This window comes from Balearica regulorum, chromosome 3 (assembly GCF_011004875.1).
Source record: "Balearica regulorum gibbericeps isolate bBalReg1 chromosome 3, bBalReg1.pri, whole genome shotgun sequence".
Classification (NCBI taxonomy): Eukaryota; Metazoa; Chordata; class Aves; order Gruiformes; family Gruidae; genus Balearica; species Balearica regulorum.
In genome coordinates, this window is record NC_046186.1 from 27,476,784 (window position 1) to 27,498,469 (window position 21,686).

The following is a 21,686-nucleotide window of genomic DNA, read 5'->3' on the forward strand; positions in this document are numbered from 1 at the left end:
ACATTTCTTCTAAAAATATTATTTTGCATTGAGATGCATTTTCACTTTTTAATGAAGAGCATAACTGTGAATAATGTAGTAGCCTAGTAAATTTGTTCCAAAAAATTTACTTCGGTTTTGATAGTGTTCCTTCTAATTTTCAGCTAACTAAGCTTTTCAAGATTTTGAATTTTTAACCCATTTCAAGATTAAAAAAAATTGATATTTTTTTTTATTTTAGAAAACCAATTCCCACATTACCCTATTGTTAATCTTTCTCCAACATCAGTACCAGTGGCTGTGAGATACCTCCTGAACTGTCATAAGGGTTTTTTTTTTATACCTTTCTCCGGGCTTCAGCCCAGAAAGATCTTTAGAAACTTTCTAAAACAAAAATTCCCAGGGAAGAATATTAAATTGGAACTTCATTTTTTTACGTAGGAGCTTTTATCCCAAACATCATCTAATTTAACTTGATTCAGTTAGCTTTATAATTGCCATGTTCTACAGAATTAAGAATAATAGAAAGCTTGCAGATGTCAGCTATGGCAGGATAAGACTTGTGTTCTTTGCTTATAAACTTTCAGTGAATTATCAACCAGTCAAATTAAAAAACACCCATCCAGAAAAGGTTCGCAGCAAGAGTTGACAAGAGCATGTACGACATTATGATCTACAATTACGATCTTACCGTCCCCGGTTTCAGCACAGAGTTGCAAGCCCAGATTGTTCTGTGGATTAATCACCCAGTGATTGCTGGTCACAGTAATGTCAAACACAAACCAGCCCACATCAGAAGCTTGAGCCTTTCTGGTGTCCAACAGGAACAAGTCTGCATCCCTAAGTTAAAGAAAATAGAGAGTTAAGGCATTCAAATATTACTATTTTTTGTCCTTAATTTCCTTGCTGACAATAACTTCCTGGAGTCCAAATGAATAATCCTTTCACGTATCTTCATCATGTCACAGTACGGCATGTGCTGTAGCTAACATGTAGTTGTTAAGTATAATACAGGTATTTCCCCTGAGAGGCCTTTCTGCAATGAGTCTCAGCATGTGAAAACTACAGCTCTGGAAAATCTGAAAAATCCAGCTTCCTGATATAAATACACAGAATATATAATTGAGGCTGTGTGTAAAGCATTCATCTTTCAGCACTAGAATGTCTCAGGAAGATTAACTTTTATAAACCATTCAGTGTAAAAGACAAAAAATGTCAAAATCACATTCCGATTTCAACTAAAATTCAAAGGCATAGCGTTGCTAAAAAAAATCTGTTATTAATAACATATGACAGCAGCTGTATCATATGGCAAAACATGAATAGATGACAGTTCAGACAGTATCATATTAGTACAGATGTTTAGAAAATAAGACTCCATATCAAAGCAGAAATTATATATCTATTCAATAATGTAATTATTACATTTTAACCCTCAGTTCCCTGGTATATTCTCAAATTTGTTCCCATGAAATCTTCCAGTAATTCAGAAGGGCTGCTCAAGGGACTTAGTATAATCATGTTTACCATGGATCGTTTATTTGTTCTGTTTTCACATATCTCCTGACACAATTGGTTCCAGAACGACATCTGTATTACAAATAATTTACTACAATGACCACACTAAACCCAAGATATTTAACTCTCACCGTTTTCATTTTACATGCTTCTACAGTGCAATATGCATTATTAAAAACTGTTTTCACCATTTAGCCTTTGCAACCTAAATCTATAGTTATAGAAACCTATTTCTTTTCTGCCATAAGTAGTAATCAAAACAATAATATACAGGAAAAAAACATTTTATTCTAAATTTTGACTGTCCGAGTCAACTAAAGAAAGACTTGGCTTACACAGACCTTGGAATCATGTTGTTACCTTACAGACAGCATGAATACATGCTTAAAGAGGTAAAAGAGGCAGAAATAATAGGCTTTGTGTATAAAAAGTGGATTTAAAATTACCATGATCCTGTCACTGTATTCTTATGTTGCTTAATCACAATGACATTGTAAGAAATTACTGCCTTATCTAGACTAAACACTGTAAATGCACCTAGAAGGTCTGATACTGATAAAAACATCTCGTGTGGCTCTTGAAACTGTGGTTGTTCAGCACTCAGGAAAATAAGACCAAATGAGCTATGACAAGCATATGTTTACTTACATGTGAGAAATATCTGCAGAATCAGGTTAAAGAACTCGGAAATGATAAAGGAGGGTTTTTTCCTTAAAAAAAAAAGAAAATTGCAAGGACATTCTTTCAAGTCGCCTTTTTTTTTTTCTTCTCTTAAAGGGTAATCTTTTGCTGGGCTCTTATCACTTCCATGCTAGTAGAACTGTGCTAATGACCACACAAGGAGAAAACATACCTTCTCCCTCTGGAGCTAACAGGAAAACAGTCTTGCAATTCAAAAGAGCCTGACCTGCTATGCTAGCACTGAACAAATTAACAACGTACCACAAGCTCATAAATAGTACTCTCTGGAGTCTTAAATGCCAACTTTTTTCTCTAATAAGCAGTTTTATCAGAAGATGAAAGGTTTAATTCTGAATGTGACAGTCTCTAAGATGTTTATTTATAAATATTTCTTGTATCATTCAGTAGATTTAATAAGAAACTAAAATTGTTTAGAATACAAAATATTACAATATCACAATGCTATAATTTCACATTTGTCATGTCTCCTCCTAGAATACATAATTGTTTTCCCATATGGATTCTTTCAGCTCCAAACTTTACTGGGACTGATATGAAACGTTTTCAAAAGTGAGGATGTACAATATCTCATATGCCAAATCAGAATAGGGTGCTACAAATGGTACAGTCCAGAAATCCCTATAAAGGACAAATTTCCCCTGTACATCTCCCCCCAGTGTGGCTTTATTATTTTGTACTGCAGCAGAAACTCACACCAAAGCGTCTTTGGCATTGATACCTCAGTCTTCTCACCTGCGAGCTGTCTTCTCACCACTTCCTACGAGCATAGTGATCTGGCTAAGGTAATAGACTCAAAGAAGCAGATTGTTCTTACCCATTAACTCAGCAAATGAACCAAAAATTAGTTGTGGGTACCTAGAGAAAACTAAAACTGATTCTTGAGAACACACGGTAGAATAGAGAAAATGTCTATGAACCAATGCTAATGATTTAGCCCACATAATAGCAATTTACTACAGAAATTCAAAGTATTTGGGAAAAAAATCCAACTTTTTTCACAATTGATATAAACATAGGGTGAAAACCTGACCCCTGAGAAGGCAGTGAGAGCTTCGGGATCAGGATTCCCCCATTAGCTGGTGTCATTCACTCAAACCTCTCATCACATTTTATGACATTTTTAATTTTAAAATTCTCCTTTATTCTGTGAAAAGAAGAAAACCGATCACACTTAAAATGAAAAACAGCTGCAAATTTTGGCTCTAATTTTAAAAAATATTTCTCTTTAAAAAATAGCCCACAACACATAATAAAAAAGTAAGGCATTATGTCGTAAATAGCCTGAAATGCAACAGTGAACACATTCAGGCAGAATACAGCTGATTGGCTTTACCTTTATGGAGGCTGTTTAAGTTTAGTGATCTCAGTCTGGTCCCAAACGGCCAGTTGTCTACAGCAGAAATGCTACCACAGTCAAGAATTTCAGCAAAGAGGCTGCGGGCAGAATGTCTAAGAAGCTCCAGATCTCCTGGGTCGCTTAAGGAAGTAAAGGTGGAATAAACCATCTATATGTTCCTTGAAACCCAGCAAAGTTTTTGACCAGATCAAATCACGATTACCATGTAATAGGCCATCCCCATAATGCTGTTTCACCTCTCGCCTCATTCCAGAAAGCTGCTTTAGTATCTTAATGCCACTTGAGGATTCCCTAATGCAGGAAGAATCCTTTGGGTTTAGTTAAATTAGTGGCTAGCTGCCACCAGATCATGAACAAGGATTTGGCCTGTTGGACTACATTACTTTCGTCATGAGAAAAGATCCGGGTAGGAGAACATTGGCAGGCCTGCGTAGGAAAGTTTGCCTTGCCATGGGCTGTGCTTTACACGCTTACTTAGAACAAATAGAAAATTTCAATCCCAAAGACTGTCATTTCAGCAAACTCCGAGCAAATTCAATACACATACTTCAGCGGCCATGCTGCCACAGAGACAGAAAAATGTCCAAGACTACAATATAATCCTAAATTGCAACTCAGAAACCATAAACCCTGACCACTCCTTGCCTGAAAGCATAGCAGGACTGCGTTTGGGATTGCAGAGCCCTGTCAGACACACACATTTCCTGTTCAAAGCAAAGAAGTGGAGGAACAGGGTCAAACGCAGCAGTTTTGCTGTGGTATGGAACTAGTAAGGACTGTGGGACATATGATCATAGAATGGTTTGGGTTGGAAGGAACCCTGAAGACCATCTAGTTCCAACCCCCCTGCCATGGGCAGGGACACCCTCCACTAGACCAGGTTGCCCAAAGCCTCATCCAACCTCGCCTTGAACACTTCCAGGCATCCACAGCTTTTCTGGGTAACCTGTTCCGGTGTCTCACCACCCTTACAGTTGCAGCTTCTGAAAATTTTGCACCTAAAATCTCATGTACGTATGTAGGACAAACCTGAGGTGATAAAGTCAAGAATAACACTAATGATGTCTAGACCCCAAAATAAAACTGTGGCTTTATTGAGGGGAAAAAAAAAATCTCATGAACTCTTCTGCCTGAACTTATCAAGAAGCAGGTGGGAAGGTGGAAAAAGTTCCTTGTTTCTAATTTGAACAGTGGAGAGCTAGCTTGTTGTCTTCTCCCATCCTGTCTCACTGAGGCATTTGCCTCTGTATACTCTATATATGAGTAGAGACTGGCAAAATCAACAACAGGATGGAAACAATCTACATCTGAAGTTTCTGTAGTTACACTGGTGAAATCAAATGTGTGGTATATCGTTGCATGTCCCACTTTCCAGCATCATGTTTCCATCAGAGGACATTGGGCTTTTATGTTTATAAATGCAAATATGGAACATTTATAAATTGATGTTTATGTATTGAAAGAAATCAAGAGCATTCTTCAATGGTTTCACAGAGACAGCTGTAATTTTAACAAGTCTGTTAATATTGAAGTGTGATTTTGCTTTCTCTCGAATAGAAGAGAAACAACGTACTGGGAAAATATGGGGGGCGGGGGGGGAAGAAAACATCAAATGGATTAGAAAAACTAACTTTTCCCATTAGTTCTTAAAATAAAATCTGTTGAGTTTGCAGGTGAAGAGCTTTCATCACCCTGGCCTTGACCTGTGCTCTTTAAAAAGGTATGTTTTATTCCTTCCCATTTCATTCCTTCTTCCAAGAAGTTTCTTTTAGAACCTACGTCAAAAGAATTTTTGCAAGCTGAAGACAGAGATAAAAAAAAAAATCCTGCACTGTTTTGTTCTTGCCCAAATTTACTAAGAAAGCAGAAAGTATTCTGGAAGGATGAGTGCTTTCCCTCCTGTTGGTTCTGCTCCATTTGATATAAAATAACTCCCTGTTTATAGTCATAAAGATTTTATAACTTGATGTTCAGAGATCTCACCTGGAAGGTACAAGCTCAAGCTTCTGTGGGCAGAAAAGAGATTTGAACTGTAGCCCAGCCTTTGAGCTAACTGGTGATGGGGCATTTTTTTCCTCCAGAATACTCTGCAAGTTTAGGCTGTCATTTTCTTCGTTTGTATTAAACATGCCCAGGATAGAAATGGTTTATCTGTTCCAAGAGGAGCAAGAGTTTTTGTTTATCTCAAAACAAAACTATTTTTCCCCACTTTTCTGAGAAAAGTCAAACTAATTTAATTTCTAAACCCAAATTTTGGGTCTATGTAGCTTTTTTCAGCTTGGAATTCCTACTAGTTTTTCATGGGAATTTTCAAGTATTTAATTACTTTGCCTGGTGAAATCTGGTCATTTACTCAGGTCTTGCAGAGTCTTGGAAATACGTCACATGCAGAGCTCTACAAACCTAGATTCAGAGATTTGCTTAAGTGTAACACCATATTTGTTTTAATTTTCAGTTATGGTGAGCAGCACGTGTTAAGTGTGTATATGTCATCTTAAAGTTAATGCTTGACTTTATCCTTTAATTACATTCTGCAGAACATTAAAACACATGCAAAAAAAGCCATGCTCCTTTGAAAGTAAACACAGTTGAACAATCTATCTGCCTTTAAGGAGCTAAATGAATCTTGGCTGGTATTAAGTACCTCAGTGTCAGCAAATGGTGCATTTCCCAAATCCAAATGCTTAGACTGTGTGTACGACTCCATCATTTGCTCACTGAGAACACGGACCCTCACCCACTCTGTGCATGCCTGGACATGTAACTCTCCGTAAACTCATTGGACATCTCTGTGAGATTGGACATGTAACTCTCCATAAACCTGGAATAAATTGCATTGAAGATAAGTCTTATTCTTGCTCAGTATTTGTTGTCGTTGCCTAGGAATTGATATTGCACAAGCCACAGTGATAGCAACGATGCCTCGCCGAGGGTACACTTATGATCAGCTATTGTCTCCCTACTTAAGACAGAAGCATGAGACGTTAGTTCGACATGTGATATGTTCGTGCCAACAGGGTACCTGTTTGGATACTCCTTGATGATCTGATATATGCTAATCTGTATGGTTTCGTTCTCAAAGCGGCTGTTGCTTCGATCTTTGTATATCCGGAATTCGGCTGCTGTCACTGCCTCTCCGTGCGGGATCTGAGTAAGGTCAAAGCGAAACTCTTTGTAGTGCCTTCGCTGGTGGGAGAAGTCCTTGTCCCTTTCGACTGTGAGAAAAAGAGTTGAATGTAAATTAAAGAGGTGAAACCAATGCCCATTTCCATGATTAATGGAGCGTTCCTTGTGCTTGGGAGTAAACAAACAGGACAATATAAAACTGTGCAAATAATAAAACCACAAGCCCAGACATACTTCCCAGTTAAAAGAAATTCCACCAGCCCAGTGTCTTCAGTTCAAAAGAAAAAAAAAACCACGGTGGCTTTTATACAAATTCCAGAAGCTGGAGTGGAAAGAATATCAAAAAGAGCTGAAGGAAGGCATGCTGTAAAGTAACTAGAAAAATGGACAAACTAAAAGCTGCGAAAGGATTTAGGACTTCACTTTAGTCATAAGTGCAGCAGCAGTAATGTCAGAGCCATAGATGACTTTTTGGAAAAAACTAATTGCTGCTAATAACCCAGCAGATGAGAGGAATGCTGCTCATTTCCACTTAATGTAATAAATTCTGAAGTGGTGCTAAAGTGCGCTGTGACTACTATATATTTAAGAAGCAGTTACATCATATAAATTAACACATGTTGTACTCTAATGGCATAATGTCATCTTGCCCGTGGTCAGAAGGAGCCATGAATCAGGGCTGAGTGGATCTGGCACCCCAGCAGCAAATGGAGCACCGCTCCTGGCGTGAGAAGTCCCCTCAAACCTCCCGTGGGTGGGCAGGTGCAGCTCCCACTGCTTCTGGCACTGACACAATTTAAAATAAGAAAGTTAACCTCACCATTGCGTAATTCCGGATTGCACAGAACTTTAAGGGGGAATAAACAGAGGATTTTAGTTTATTTGAGTTTAGAATTGGTTTGGGGCTAAAATTCCACTGTCTGCTGCAGTTCTGACCCCGACTTAGGAGCAACTTTGGCAACGGAATATGTGTTTTGATGTGGCAGGGAAACCTACAGGCCACAGTACTGGCCGATGACCATCTTACGGGATTGATACTTCACATATTACGGATGTGGAAAGAAAAACGACCCATGGTTTCCACTGCCACAGAGTGCAACATATCACTGACCTGTGAAGAAGCTGTGTTCCATGAAAAGAGAGAACTTCTCACTTCTGGAGAGGTTCTACCTGCCTCGTGAGGTAGGCGCTTTGTTTTACTGATGTAAAACACTCAGAGCTGGGATTTGGTTTGGATAACCAGCTAAACATTTATGACTGCACCCAGCCCCTCTAAATGCTCCCTCCTATAATCCCTGCCCTTTTACCGCCCTTTAGTATTGACAGTCCTCACATCTGAAGGAGAAACAATGTCAGTTCTGAAAAAGCGCATATTTAGATTACCATTATATGTATAAATAATAAATGTGTATGTTATTACAATATATATGTATATTTACACTTATATACTCATGTATATGTGTACACCCAAGCAATTTTGTCTACATACACAATGTGTATGTGTTTCTATGTGTATAAATATATATATTTATATATAAACCTGCATATGCATATTATTATCATGTATATGTGGTCTTACAAAATAGAAATGCACGAAAAGAAAAAAAACACCACACATTTTGGGCTTGCCATGTAAGGGTACAGTTATAGACATATTAAAGTGAGGTCTATTGAGGGAAAAGTATTTACATTCTTTTCAGAGCAGTAGTTACTATTTAAGTCACCTGTGGCCACGTAGCTAATCCCTTACACTGCACTTCCCTTTCACCCTTTCAAAAATGTAAACCATCCTTATTTTCATCAGCATATATTTTTTTAAATGTACAAATCTATGTTGCCTTAAGAACCACCAAAAATAAAACATACAGGCTAGAAGAACACTTTATCTTCAGTGAAAATGAACTTTCTCCTGGCTGACAAAAGGAAAATTGTCTGCTAACTGTGAGGTTTACTTGGCTCGAGTGCGTATTTAGCTTAGATGGGTTTGCCATCGTACGTATGTAAAAAAGTAAAGCAGAAAAGAGGCAGAAGCATGTAAACTGGCTGCTCTGTACCTGAAGATGAATGGGCTGCTACTGAAGAGAAACAGGATACAGGCTCTTTAGCAGCTCCACTGCTCAGCTCTAAACTGTGAGATATATACAGAGATCTGACTTGAGGTTTGGGATTTGTTAGCTTTGTTTTTTGGTTTTTTTTTTAATGTCCATGTAAAGCCTTTCATTTCAGAGAGAACTTGGCAGAGATTAACATATGCAAATGCACTGAACAGGGGAGGATTTTTTCTAGGGCAAAGAGTCTGCTGCAAGTTTCTAAGGTTATAACTGAACATTTTGAAGCTGACATGAAACAGATATGTCAATAACCTTCAAATGAAAAATATATTAAAGGCAGACTTAATGTAGCAACCCTTTCTGATATCTCTGGTTGGTATTTATTCAACAAGTATTTACCAGCATGCGTGGGTAACTAAGCACTACTCACTATGAGTAAGCATTGCAGAATTAGACACTGAATAAAAGGTTTAAATGGCAGTACTCCTGGCCTGTCTCATTTTTATCTGGGTTTGAGGTCTCCTTTTGTCTAGTTTCTTACGAGTACCTTCTAATTAGTAACATTAGTTTAGAAACAGCAGTTCTCTCCCTGTATGTTATAGTTTGGACAGACACCTCTACAATACCCGGCGATAGCATCGCCGGGGTTCTCTCAGGACCACTCGCAACTGCTGAAAGAATACCGATAGCCACTTCCTGACGGGCCCAAAATTAATTATTACAGCTCACACAGATAGTACTTATCTGTGTTTCCATGTATACCGGAGGAAGAGACTGCCATCTGCAAGGGACACAAGTTCAAAATTTCCCTGGGCTGAGACAGCATTTACAGGCAGGCCAGGGCTTGGGAGCAGCAGCAGCCTGCAGAAATGAAGGGTCGTAGCAAACAGGCACTGAACGCCGTGAAAAACCCTGAGTCCAGGGAGGTCCCACTCTCCACAGTGAAGCCCGAATCTCAAACTGCAAATTTCTGTCAGCCAATATACAAAATACAAAAACAATTTTTACAAATTTAGACAAGATCTTGCTTTATATAGTAGACTGTAAAAAAGCAGGGATGGTGATGTTGCAATAATGACTAATGGTTAGAATGATAGCCAAGTTATAAAAGCGAAATGTTATTTAATGATATTGAGTATTTTCATACTGAAACTAATACACAATTCTTGATCCCTTCTGCATCTGATAAATGCCTTGTCTGGGAAGACCGTGAATGCTCAGTAGGGTATCTCTTAGGTCCTTTGTCCTGCTGAAATGGGATGAAGTGCAGGGGGCACCATGTCTCACATATTTTTATTTCACATGCGAGAGCTTTTCAACACCGGCAGCCCAAAAAACACAGGTTAAGATTTTTAAGTATTCAGTTCTTCCAGAGCGTTCTCATGTCATTCCAGCTCTGCTCAGTTCATCTGCCAAAATGCATCTCTGTGGAACCGATCACAGCATCTAAAAACCAGTTGACCAGAAAATCAGGAAGTCCTTTTTTAACTATCATCGGAGGAATAAAATTTTTCTAAGTAAAAATAACTAGAATATTAGGGTCAATGCTGATTATGACAAGATGCTTCATTTGCTCTCATTGATCAAGATTCTTAGCATCAACTTTTAAAAATGTTATTTTTATACCACCTGAAACTAATATATTCAGCACTATGGTTACATCAGACAAATCATGGCTCAGGGGAATATCACAAACACCTGTGTGTAAGATGGGAAAGAATGATATTTTCCACCCATGTGGCAAACTGATGAAATATTCATACTGTATTAGCACTAAGCCCAACTCTAAGCAGAATGAAGACAAATTTACACCAAAAAAATATTTTGGAAAAGGGGTCATCTTTTACACCAAGAGAAAATATTGTGCGCTAATTTTCATTACCAGAAGTATTTGTCTTCTGGAAAAAAATATAAAGCACATATATGAATGGACAGTATAATAAGCAATCGGTATTTTACCAATTCAGCTATAAATGTCTGATTAACTGTTGACTGAGCTTAAAAAATGTTAAAAGTGCTAGCAATGAGTCTAGGTCATAGTGCACGAGGGACTATTAGACGTGCTCTTTCATTAGTGATTAGCTCCCCACTGACATGTGCTTTGCTTTTCCTGAGGAGGTTGGTATGTGGTGACATGTAGGGAAAGTGAAAGCTCTTTGGCAACCCGGGGAACAAACCGAAGATATGTTGGAATAAGCTGATTTTACCATCCAAGATCCCAGGATCCCAACTGGATTCACAAATAGTGAAGCCTCACTAATCAACTTAATGTCACTGTTTAACTACTGAATACACATGCCAAAGGAAAACGGAGGGTCTTACAGACCAGGCATAACTGTATAGCCATTTAGACTAATCTCACTGAATTTCACTGTTTGACTCTGAATTCTTTGTATAAGCACTAAGTAAACCAGTCAGTTTTAATCACTTCAAGGTGATAAAGGTTACAGTAAGCCGATACACTACAAACGACACTCGTTTACATCTTGAATATAATGAAATGATAGTTTATCTGCAGTGAACACTTGTGGTTATCTGACAAAAACAGGTCAAAGGTTTCGGGTGTTTTCTCCTGAAATTACTCAGTGCTGCCTCTAATGACTGATAATTGAAAGCAGAGGCTGGAAATATCAAATGTGGTAGGTGACAGATAAGCAACAGATTAATGCAAGTACTCTGTTACAGGACACTAAAAGGTCAGAGGCCCTAGGAATTAGCTATTGTGCTACTGTGAAAAGACAGACATCAAATAGCTGTTTACCTCATTCTTGCTCTTCTTTCCAACATTCAAATTCTAGACCCACATTCTCTCTTCCATGGTTAGACTATTTAAAGTGACTCCCTTTTTACAAAATAAGGCAACAAACGTTTTGCAGGGCATGTGGATAGGAGAAAAGATGTGATCCTAGAGCAAAATGAAAGATTAAAAAGAAAACCAAAAAACCCCAGCTATGCTAGGTGTAAATATTTTAATGAAGTGCATCAGAGAGAAGATAAGAAGCACATTCATCAGAACATCATTCTCAGCTGAGGAGACCAGACAACAGATTTTCAAAAATGCATTTTAAAGCTTTGTAACTTTATTCAGGCTTTTACCCTCTAGAAAATGAACAGTAATTTTAGAAACTTAAATTAAGCTTATCTTTCATCTTTTTACCCTGGAAGTCCTAAAAATGCAAAATCTTATTCAAAGTTTGTTGAAGTAAATGGCAGCCCTTTCATTCTGCCCATTGCCCTTTGAATGAGGACTACAGTCTTCTAAGAAAGGTTTTAAATCAAGTGGATTTTTAAAGTCCAAATGTGATGAAAAATAGTCCCCAAAAGTGATTATTAAAAAAACAAAACAAAACAAAACCACAAACAAACAAACAAAAGCAGGCAATGTAAATATTGGTCTAAGCACTACGGCTTTAATAGGTTTAATATGTTTTGCAGAATAGTAAGAATCCTGATCTGGACTCAGGAAATCTATTTGGAGTTAGACATTGCAATTGATAAAAACAGTCACCTGTCCTGAAAGGATTGTTTTGGACACCAGAGATGGCTGCCTGATACAGTCAGTGGGGAGACACTTCTGTTTGTTAAGAGTCAACTGTCTTGCACCAACCAGTAAGAACAACAGAGGAGTTTATCTACATTTCCCCTTTAGTCATCTGCAGCTCCAGAGAATAGGACTAAGAAGCAGCCCTTGCTCAGTCAAAGGACACTTCAGTCCCCATCAGCTGCTCTCGATGGCCGTATACTAACTGCCAGGATGCTGAGTAGCCCGGCGGTGGGACATCCTGGGCCACTGCACAGAAGAAATGCAGGGGTTGGGGATCAAAATGAGAAGTTTTTGTTCCCACAGCTGATTTTTTTATTTATTTGATATTAGGCATTTAGTAGATAATCATTCAGCTGAAAGTTTTAACTACAAAGCTCCAGAGTCACATGACCACTTATAGAATCATAGAATCATAGAATGGTTTGGGTTGGAAGGGACCTCAAAGACCATCTGGTTCCAACCCCCCTGCCATGGGCAGGGACACCCTCCACTAGACCAGGTTGCCCAAAGCCCCATCCAACCTGGCCTTGAACACTGCCAGGGAGGGGGCAGCCACAACTTCCCTGGGTTGCTTGTTCTTTTAGTACCGAGTCTTCTGCATTTCTTTGTACCCTTTTTCGTCTGCAGAGGGAGGGCGGGCTAGTGCACCCATGCGTATTCTGTAGCCCGTTGTTAGGGAAAGTGGGCGATTTAGGCTTAATAACCCTTTATGTCCCTCCCCATCTCCCTCCCCTAGCTGAGGTGGGAAAATAACATTGCACAGGCTTCAGTTGTGTCTGTCCACATGTCTTGGGGATGTTCAAAATTTACCTTCTCAACTGAGATCTTTTGGGAATTCGATTCTGATCAAAATAGATCAGCCCATACTCAAAGCCCGAGGGCAGGCATATAAGGATCCCTTAAGTCAAAAATGTAGGTGAAAATAGGTGTCCCCAAAATTACGTTCCACACATATCCTAGATTAAACATGAAACTCATTTTCAGAATCTTAATCCAGATTCTGATCATCTTCCAACTGAGGTGAAACTATTTCCGTAATCAGTGAGAATTTTGCTTAATTAGGGAGGGTAAGTCTCCAGAAACTTTACTTTTTTTCCCCCCCTTGCAACAGTTCTATTTCTTAAGAACTGCTTTATTGCAGTACTGTATATTTGAGTTACTCTGTATTTATTATTATTAGATTGGTTGTATTTAAAGTAATTATAGATTTACAGATGTGGTTTTGAAAGAATGATGTAAATTGCTTTTACATAAAATATACTTTCTTATTAAAACACAAAGCAGAAAGCTTGACAGGTCATGTTCTGAAGCAAGTTACACTGCTGTAAATTTAGAGTTATTTCACTAAATTCTTTATTTTCAGTCAGTTATTGACATCAATGAGCAACATTTGGCTATTTTGCTTAACTAAATTAGGGACAGTTTGAAATTGTTTGATGAAATACTGGGCAGTTAGTGGCAGTTTCAATAAATGAAAAATCATCTATTGTTTATTGAATCCAGACTTTTAATGGTAGAATATCCCTTCCATAATTGCACAGAATTACTGAACTGCATGAATTGCAAAGTAATTCAAGTCAAGATAAAGTCAATGAAAAAACCTTCAGTGACTGCAGCAGAATGTAGAGCAAGAATGAAAAAGAAAACTATCAATAAAAAAAAAATAAAAATAATGCATTGCCTGGACTTTTTTCAAGCAGATATTGGTTTTCTTTCTTAATCCCTCACAGAAGAAATTTATTTCAATATCCCATATTTTATAAAAAAATAAGTTAGAATATTCATGTATTTTACCCAAGCATCTAGTATTACATCTTTTGAGAATGACCAGGAAAGCAATGTTCTATTATTTCTTTTCCATTATCTATTACCAATTAAGAAAATACACATTTGAAAAAGTCAAAATTGTTTGCAACACTAAATTATTATTAAGTCAGACTTTGAAATTATGATTTCTACTTTCTAATTCCTCAAAATGTACATGCAATACATTCAACTTTAGTAAGTGGTAGGCAGCAACTAGGCAAATAATGGAAGTTACAAAAACATGGTGGAATATAAGTGAATATGTAAAAGGATTTTTTTTTTTCATGAATTATTTTAAGAATTAGAGCTCAGTTAGTAATTAAAAGCTTTCAGCATTCACCCTGAGCAGGAAAGAGTTCCCAGGAACTGTATAACAGTGCCTGCCAGTAACTTTTATAAGCACAGACCAAGAGAAATGTCTCGACCAAAGAGGCATAACTGTGCTTGGTTTTCTCACGCATAATGTGTGTCCCAGGTGTTCTGTACACCATGAGATTACCTATCATGCCCTCTTGTAGCTTCACACTAAAATATGGGATAAAGACGTTTTCATGAAACTGCTGGTTTTCAATAGCAAATGTTTTGCTGGAAAATTCATTGGTAAACACATATTATTCACTCAATTTACTCTTCCCTGCATCTTCCAAGTCAAATGCATTCGCTCAACAAGTCAAAACAAGTGCTACACTGCAGCTGCTCCAATATTAATTAAATGCTGGAAGGCTTTCAGTTGTTGATATAGAATAAGTGGAAAAGCAACACCTGCTTTTCTTATGCTGCTTTGATCCTGGCCAATGCAGGAGTAGGAAGGAGTAAGTAACCAGAATAAAGAGACTGAGGTTTGGAAGTGAACAGAATTATGAAAGTCTAAGTCTGAGCATTATCATGATACAAATATAAAAGGTAGTTGACAAAGTGATTCCTCAAAATCTATTTTTTCCTCTGGTTTCAACAGCATAATGCACTGTATCCTTCAGCCTCCCGAATGCAAAACTTTCACTCCAGTTGTTTAGCTGTAGCATGAAGCACAACAGAAGATACAGTGCACGTATCGGCTTTTTAATCCTACTAATGGTGGTAGAGTGAATCTCACCTGAATCTTCTTCCATAAATTTTAAAGTTGAAAGTCCAGCTGGTCACAGCTTCTAGATTTAACGGTAACAGGTCATATCTGGACCTATTTTGTGCTGTCAGTTAGTAATGCATGCCAAAAGAGAGAAACATCACAACCAAGGGGCTGCAAGGAGGCAATAAAGAAAAAATCATGTACAGTTTGCTATTTTGAATGCAACAAGTACTGATCCTCTGATTTCTTCATTGTTGTGAGTCACACAGTATTACAAAGGCACTCCAATCACACATACCTATTTAAAAATGCATATCCACTAGGGTTTTGGTTGTGTTCATTTTCACCAGTGATAAATAGTTACTTGAAATAATAGAACAGATCAGAGAAAAGATTGCTGTATTATGTAGTTCTGAGCTAATACATAGATAAATTAGCTAATCCTTACATCACCATGCCTGAGGTTGTCAATTTTGTCTGCATTTTCAGTGATGTCTATTTTGCCTGGGCTTTGGCAAAGCCAGTACATTTTGACACCATCTGTCAAGAGACTTCCATTTTTTCTCATATTTGATTTTGGTTTTCTCTAATCACAGATTGTCACAAAGAAAACGAACAATTATTCCCAGGTTTCTGGCTGTGTGTGAAAGTCAGGATGTCAGATCAACACAACCTCAAGGTTAACAAATGACAGAAAAAAAGATCCCTCTTGGGTTCAGCTGCAACTGAATAGGAACAAAAGTTATACCTTTGGGATCCAATGGTCAGAAAAAAGGTGTAAGTTATAACTGTTTTGACACTGTAAAAGTATACAGATGGAACATAACTTCTGAGAAGGGTGAAGGGGCATATATCATCATAGGGCAACTGGCAGGGGAGTAAAAGCTAAACATTAAAGCCCATTCTATCTTCCCACATCTCCTTAGTTCCTGCTCATGTTAACCCTCCACTCACTTCCACACAGAGGTGGCAAGTCACTCCACCATTCACCATTCACATACGTCGTCTAATAAACTCCATCCATTTCCCACTGTGGAATTTGTTGGAAAAGCTTCCATGGAAGTTGTGTCTGCGTGCCAAACTGGATATGACTGGATAGGCTCTATTTCCTGATTACCCCGTGCTCACAACTGAGTATTTTAATATTACCCGTACCCATTAACCCTGACCAAACGTTCCATAAAAAACAGTCCAGCTGTAACAACGATGAGGAAGGAAACCCTCAAGAACGTCTCATTTAGAGAGTAGAAAAATGCTTTATTACATATAATAAATTAACAATTCTTTTTATATGCTATATTATAGATCAGATATTACATACATTTGCAAAAAATAGCTGATCACAGGCCATGTACTTAGCTGGTATCTCAGCATGGCTCTAATGACTTCAGAGTTCCTCAGATTTATATTTTGTATGCACAAGTGCATACTGGACTGATCACTGTACTGAGTCATCACCTTAAAAATTAAAAATGTAAAGAGATTGGAATTTCATCTTATATAAATTCTTAGCTCTCATTTTGAAGGTTTGCCCTGTGCATGCTCGCTATTGGCCATCACCAGGGACCCACCTAGGAGAGCCTAAGCAGTGGTGCTGAGAAACCAAGTTATGGGGCCAAAAGCACAGCAGGGATGGGCCCTCCCAGACATTACACCCGGGGGCAAACAGGAGGAAGATGAGGAGGAAGAGTAGCCAGGAGTCTGGGTAGCGGTGATGAGGAGTGGCACTTTCAGACGGCAGGTTTTAACAGCCAGTTTGGGAGCTGGCTGTGATTTTAACAGCTTGTTATACTGATTCAAACCGCACCCTCTCCTCTGCAGCTCTGGTAGTCTAATCTGATCATGATTTATTCCCACAAAGAGAGATTATTTCACCCATATATAAACCCCCATACAGAATACGTGCCCTCAACAAGAAGGAAAAAACACATGGGCTTTTTTTTTTTCCTGAAGGAAACTGAAATCTTACCAAAGTTAATTAACATTTCAATCCTCTTTCAGGGCAGAAACTCACTGACTGTTAGCAAATTAAAAGATCTCTGGGTTGGCCATCCAGCATGACACCTGCACTGCCAGAGAAAAGGAAAAGCAGTCTTCACAAAAAAATATTTGTGCCATGAAAGAGTTCAGATTAGCTCCAGGTAACATGACAATAGGTGGTGATCCTTCACAGTAGGTTACTTTGGACAGAATTGGGGAGAGAGACACAGGAGTCTCAAAAGGACATAAAAAGCAAGAAAATAATTTCCAAAGTAGAAGGAAAAAGCCTAACACTTTGAGCACACAGAACTGTTCATCCAACAATTGTCTGAGCAAGATCATCACTCCACTTCAAAAAAAAAAAAAAGTAGGAATGACTAATGTCAATGTACAAGGCAGGAGTAAGATCCTCCTTCTCTGTAACCACTCTGTCACAGAGTCACAGAATGGCTGAGGTTGGAAGGGACCTCAGGAGGTCATCTGCTCCAATGCCCCTGTTCAAGCAAGGCCACCTAGAGCTGGTTGCCCAGAACCATGGACATAGTTGTATTATTCCTGCCTTTTCACTGTTGTTCCACATGGGACTGCATTGCTCATATTCCTTGCCAAGTTACTTACAGACACTATACCCAGGCCAATTGTGGAGGTATATCTATAGGTGTAACACATCTCTAGAACAGCAAAGATGATCTCCTGAACCTCATTATATAATACTGGCTTCTCTCCACTCCTAATAGAGTGTCTCAGTAGTAGTAGTAGTAGTAGTAGTAGTAGTAGTAGTGTCTCAGTAGTAGTAGTAGTAGTAGTGTCTCAGACAAAATTTGGGTGTCTTTCTGAGCAGAGTAAGAGTGAGCTAGGATTGGGTACCTGACCATTAAAATAGTGCTTTCATGTTAAATGCAATCTTTTTGATACACCACCATTGAGAATATTTGGCATGCATTTTACAGCATCCGATCAGCCTTTGCCTTTGGAGTCATTTGTGCTAAACCTTTGCTTCTACTAGGGCTAGAAGTGACTACTGCCCTAAACTTTGGTGATAGGCCTGGTTTTCTTTCTCAAGTAATTTAGAACCATCTGTTGCCCATCCCCAAAACTGGAAGCATCACAGTTTTTTCTTTTGGGGGCTTGCTTTCATTCATGTTTTGATGAGAGCACACTCCTCGACTGAGGACAAGCTGAAGCAGAATGGTTTAATGGAGTCCACAGTAAATCTCATTGACCCGAAGTGATATATGGTTAATAAAAGAAGATTCATTCCTGTACAGCAGCAGATGGCAATGTAAACACAGGATGAACAGGTCATAACTTATTTGGCCCATGGAGCCAAGTTTTCAGTTCACGCGTGTGCCTGTTTCATTGATTCAAGTCTTGTGACGCGCCCTTTACATTAGGTCTCTCCTGTACACACACATATGCTAGTAAGCACATCCTTTGTATTTTTCCATTTCTAAGGAGTACATACAAATATGTAGAAAGTAAACCAGAACTTCTGGAAAACCAAAATGGGGCAATATATTATTAATCTTAATGACATTACTCCCTCCATTCTGACCCAGTGAATTGCAACATGAACTCAATCTACTTGGTTACTTGCTACTCTATAGCAGAAACTGTCTCTGGATTTTCCATTTATATATATATATTAAAAAAAGTATATAAATTTTATAAAATGTTATTATTTACAATATATTTAGTTAAGCTAAAATTTATACATATATATATAAAAAAATTCATCTCCTTGTAAATGTGATCTCATTATGATATACATTATCAGTAAACATCATTATTAATGCAATAGTTTCAGAAGTCATGAAAAAATATTACTTTTTGTAAAACACATGTTGTTAAAATAGATACTCATCTCAATAGCTATATGATGACATTAATAAAGGAGCACACCAAGGAATCAAATAAAAGAAAGAATTTCATTCTGAAATGATACCTAATTTAAAACTACATTGATAAACTATACTACATTGTATCACATTACACATACCTCTCAAAACTGAAAACTAAACCACCTCCCTGAAAGTCATCATATTTAATTGTATGATTTCAGTTATACCCACTATTGCTTAACACTAAAGAGAACTTAAACATCATGATCTTTTAAATAGCTTACTATGATATTCAGCAAATTCTGTGTTTTATTTTTAACCCTATAAGCTTATAAGTTAAATCAACATGTAAAAAACATTTAACTATGTAAATACCATTGTGTGTAGCTGAACTGTAGGTTGAGCCTTTGCTACCTGAAAGACTTGGTACAGATTTTTAGCTTTCACAACAATACTGTTCACTTCATGGTGGTAATCATGGGCAGTACTGTGTCAGCCCACAATCTCACAGCACAGGACCAAGTAATTTGTCTTTTTTATCTAGAATATGACTCATGCTGGATGACAAACCATTTAAAATAATGCCATAATTATGTCTAAGTCTAATTATCAGTGTTTTAATAAAATAAAATTGAAGCTGTATTCTTTTGCCTTGTGAAAAGCAGTATGGTGAACCCCAGGTGTTTCAAAAGCCATTAGCTATATGAAAAGCATTATAAAATAAGAAATGTTTGAAGTTGCTTTCTGAGCCTTTATAGAGCCCATTTTCAAGAACTGTGTCTGTTTCTGGATGTTGATTTGTTTTCATTTTTGTTTTTCTGCAACTACAGATAATTGCTGCTCTTTAATGAAACCTTAGATGTGTCCATAAATCACCCACACACAGAAAATCTCATAGCAAATACCATACAACTCCCAAAAGCTCATGGGAACTGGCAATTCTAGGGAAGCATAAGGAACTCTGAAGTTTTGGAAAACCACAGAGACATCGCTTGTGGCAACAGAGGCTTGTCTCTCTTGTGACATAATATGTGAACTTCAGCCCTTGCAGTAGTGTTGTAGGCCTCTCACTCCTTCCTTCATCTCTTTGCAGCAAGCTCCAAGCTGAGAATCAGAGAGCAGAAGCCTTTCTCAGAACAAAGAAAATCGTGTGATTTTATTCTCAGAAGTACCAAGGATCCTAAATGGAAAAGGAACGGTTTAAGGATCCAATTTTGCAATCATCAACTGGACAAGGCACAGCTCTTATTGACTATGAGATTACTCAGCACCTCATACCACTGAATTCTGCTGCCGTTTCAGTCCTCGGCTCTTTGGAGCTGATCCATAAACTCTCCTCCTTATTTCAAAATGTTACAACAGGATGTAATTAAGTACAATTAACAAGGAGGTCAAATGGTCATCTGATAAACACCGGTCCAAACAGGCAGCTTGAAAGGTCAGGGCTGCTAAAGCCACATAGTATTGATGGGAAAGAATATTATGATTTAAGGGGGAAAAAATCCCAATGACTAAAACTGAAGAGATTTACATGCTTTCTATCTGACATACGCAATGCCATACACACAGACGGATACACATGCACACATGCCTCAGGGAGGCACAAGCCTATATTCTGAGAACAAGAGATAAACTAATCATACGTTGTCTCTCCATTGCACCAGATCTCAAATCTCACTTTTGGTGCTTTAATTCCAGTGTTTCTTTTTATTTTTCATTATTTTGTAAACCTGTCTGTTTTAAGAAGAGTAAATAGACCTGTTGCCCTTACAGAAGGGCCTTTTTTAGCCCTTTCTAAAATAACGCTTGAGACCACCATGAGGAAACGCAAGGTGTTGCGAGGCTCTTAGGAGCGAGGTATTTTACAGAGCGCACGGCCAGAGTAAAAAGAGGCTTCTCAAGAAGAAAGCTATTCCAGTACTCTGCAAGGTCAAAGAACGGGAGTGCACAGAAGTGAAAACGAACACAGAAGTATTTACCCATCCTTATTTTATGGATTGGAAAACAGAGGCACACTGTTTTCATTCTCTAACTGAGGTTCTTCAGGTTTTTCCTATTTGGCTGCTCAGACATTTCACTCTCTGACTTTCAGGTTTAGGCTAGGCTGGGGCCAGGGCAGACTCACTGCACAACATTTGCACACGTTTCGTGTGTGAGGCAGCAAAATAACCTGGTCAGGAGTAGCAGATTAACCCTCGGGATCACTAGCATGTTATGACTTGTAGTTATTGACAGATACCCCACCTGAGGTAACCTTGGGAACGACCTTCCCAAAGCTATGTTTCTGCTGGATCTCAGCCATCATAAATCACCACAAAGACTACAGCTGTCATGGAGTTATACGCTGGACTTGCTCTTGCTCCCATGGCTTTATCATGCACACTACTGTTCACCCACTCATTTGATTTCCCAGCTAATGTTTTTGCAAACCATACCACTAGAATCCCACGGCTCCAGGCACCAGGTGCCACCAGGTGCCATCTGCCCGCTGCTCCAAAATCAGACTCACAAATCATTCAGCATCCCTGCTCTTTCCTCTTCTGTAGACTAGGTTTGCCAGGACAGAATTAACACCTCTACCTCCAAAACTGATGCTATCCATATCGTAGAAGTCCAACACAGTACCTTTTGGAAATTATTTTGCAGTACCTTATAGTTGAATACCCCACCTATATTTCCCCCTCACTTTTCAAAAAGGGATGTTTTAAATTACTAT

The 21,686-nt window shown here is 38.3% G+C and overlaps 1 protein-coding gene and 1 long non-coding RNA gene across 3 annotated transcripts in view; one reads left to right on the forward strand and one right to left on the reverse strand.

Annotated features, from left to right (window-relative positions):
- Positions 1-21,686, forward strand: part of LOC142600928 (uncharacterized) — a 637,768-nt gene that overhangs the window by 400,851 nt on the left and 215,231 nt on the right. The gene's annotated exons all lie outside the window — the stretch shown is intronic.
- The window catches only part of BMP5 (bone morphogenetic protein 5), a 56,703-nt gene that overhangs the window by 25,490 nt on the left and 9,527 nt on the right, over positions 1-21,686 (reverse strand). For both annotated transcript variants that reach the window (XM_075747358.1, XM_075747359.1), the window contains exons 2-3: positions 6,579-6,771; positions 671-819 (exon numbers count right to left, since the gene is read on the reverse strand). In XM_075747358.1, the coding sequence (XP_075603473.1) occupies positions 671-819; positions 6,579-6,771 (342 nt within the window). The remainder of the gene's footprint in view (positions 1-670; positions 820-6,578; positions 6,772-21,686) is intronic.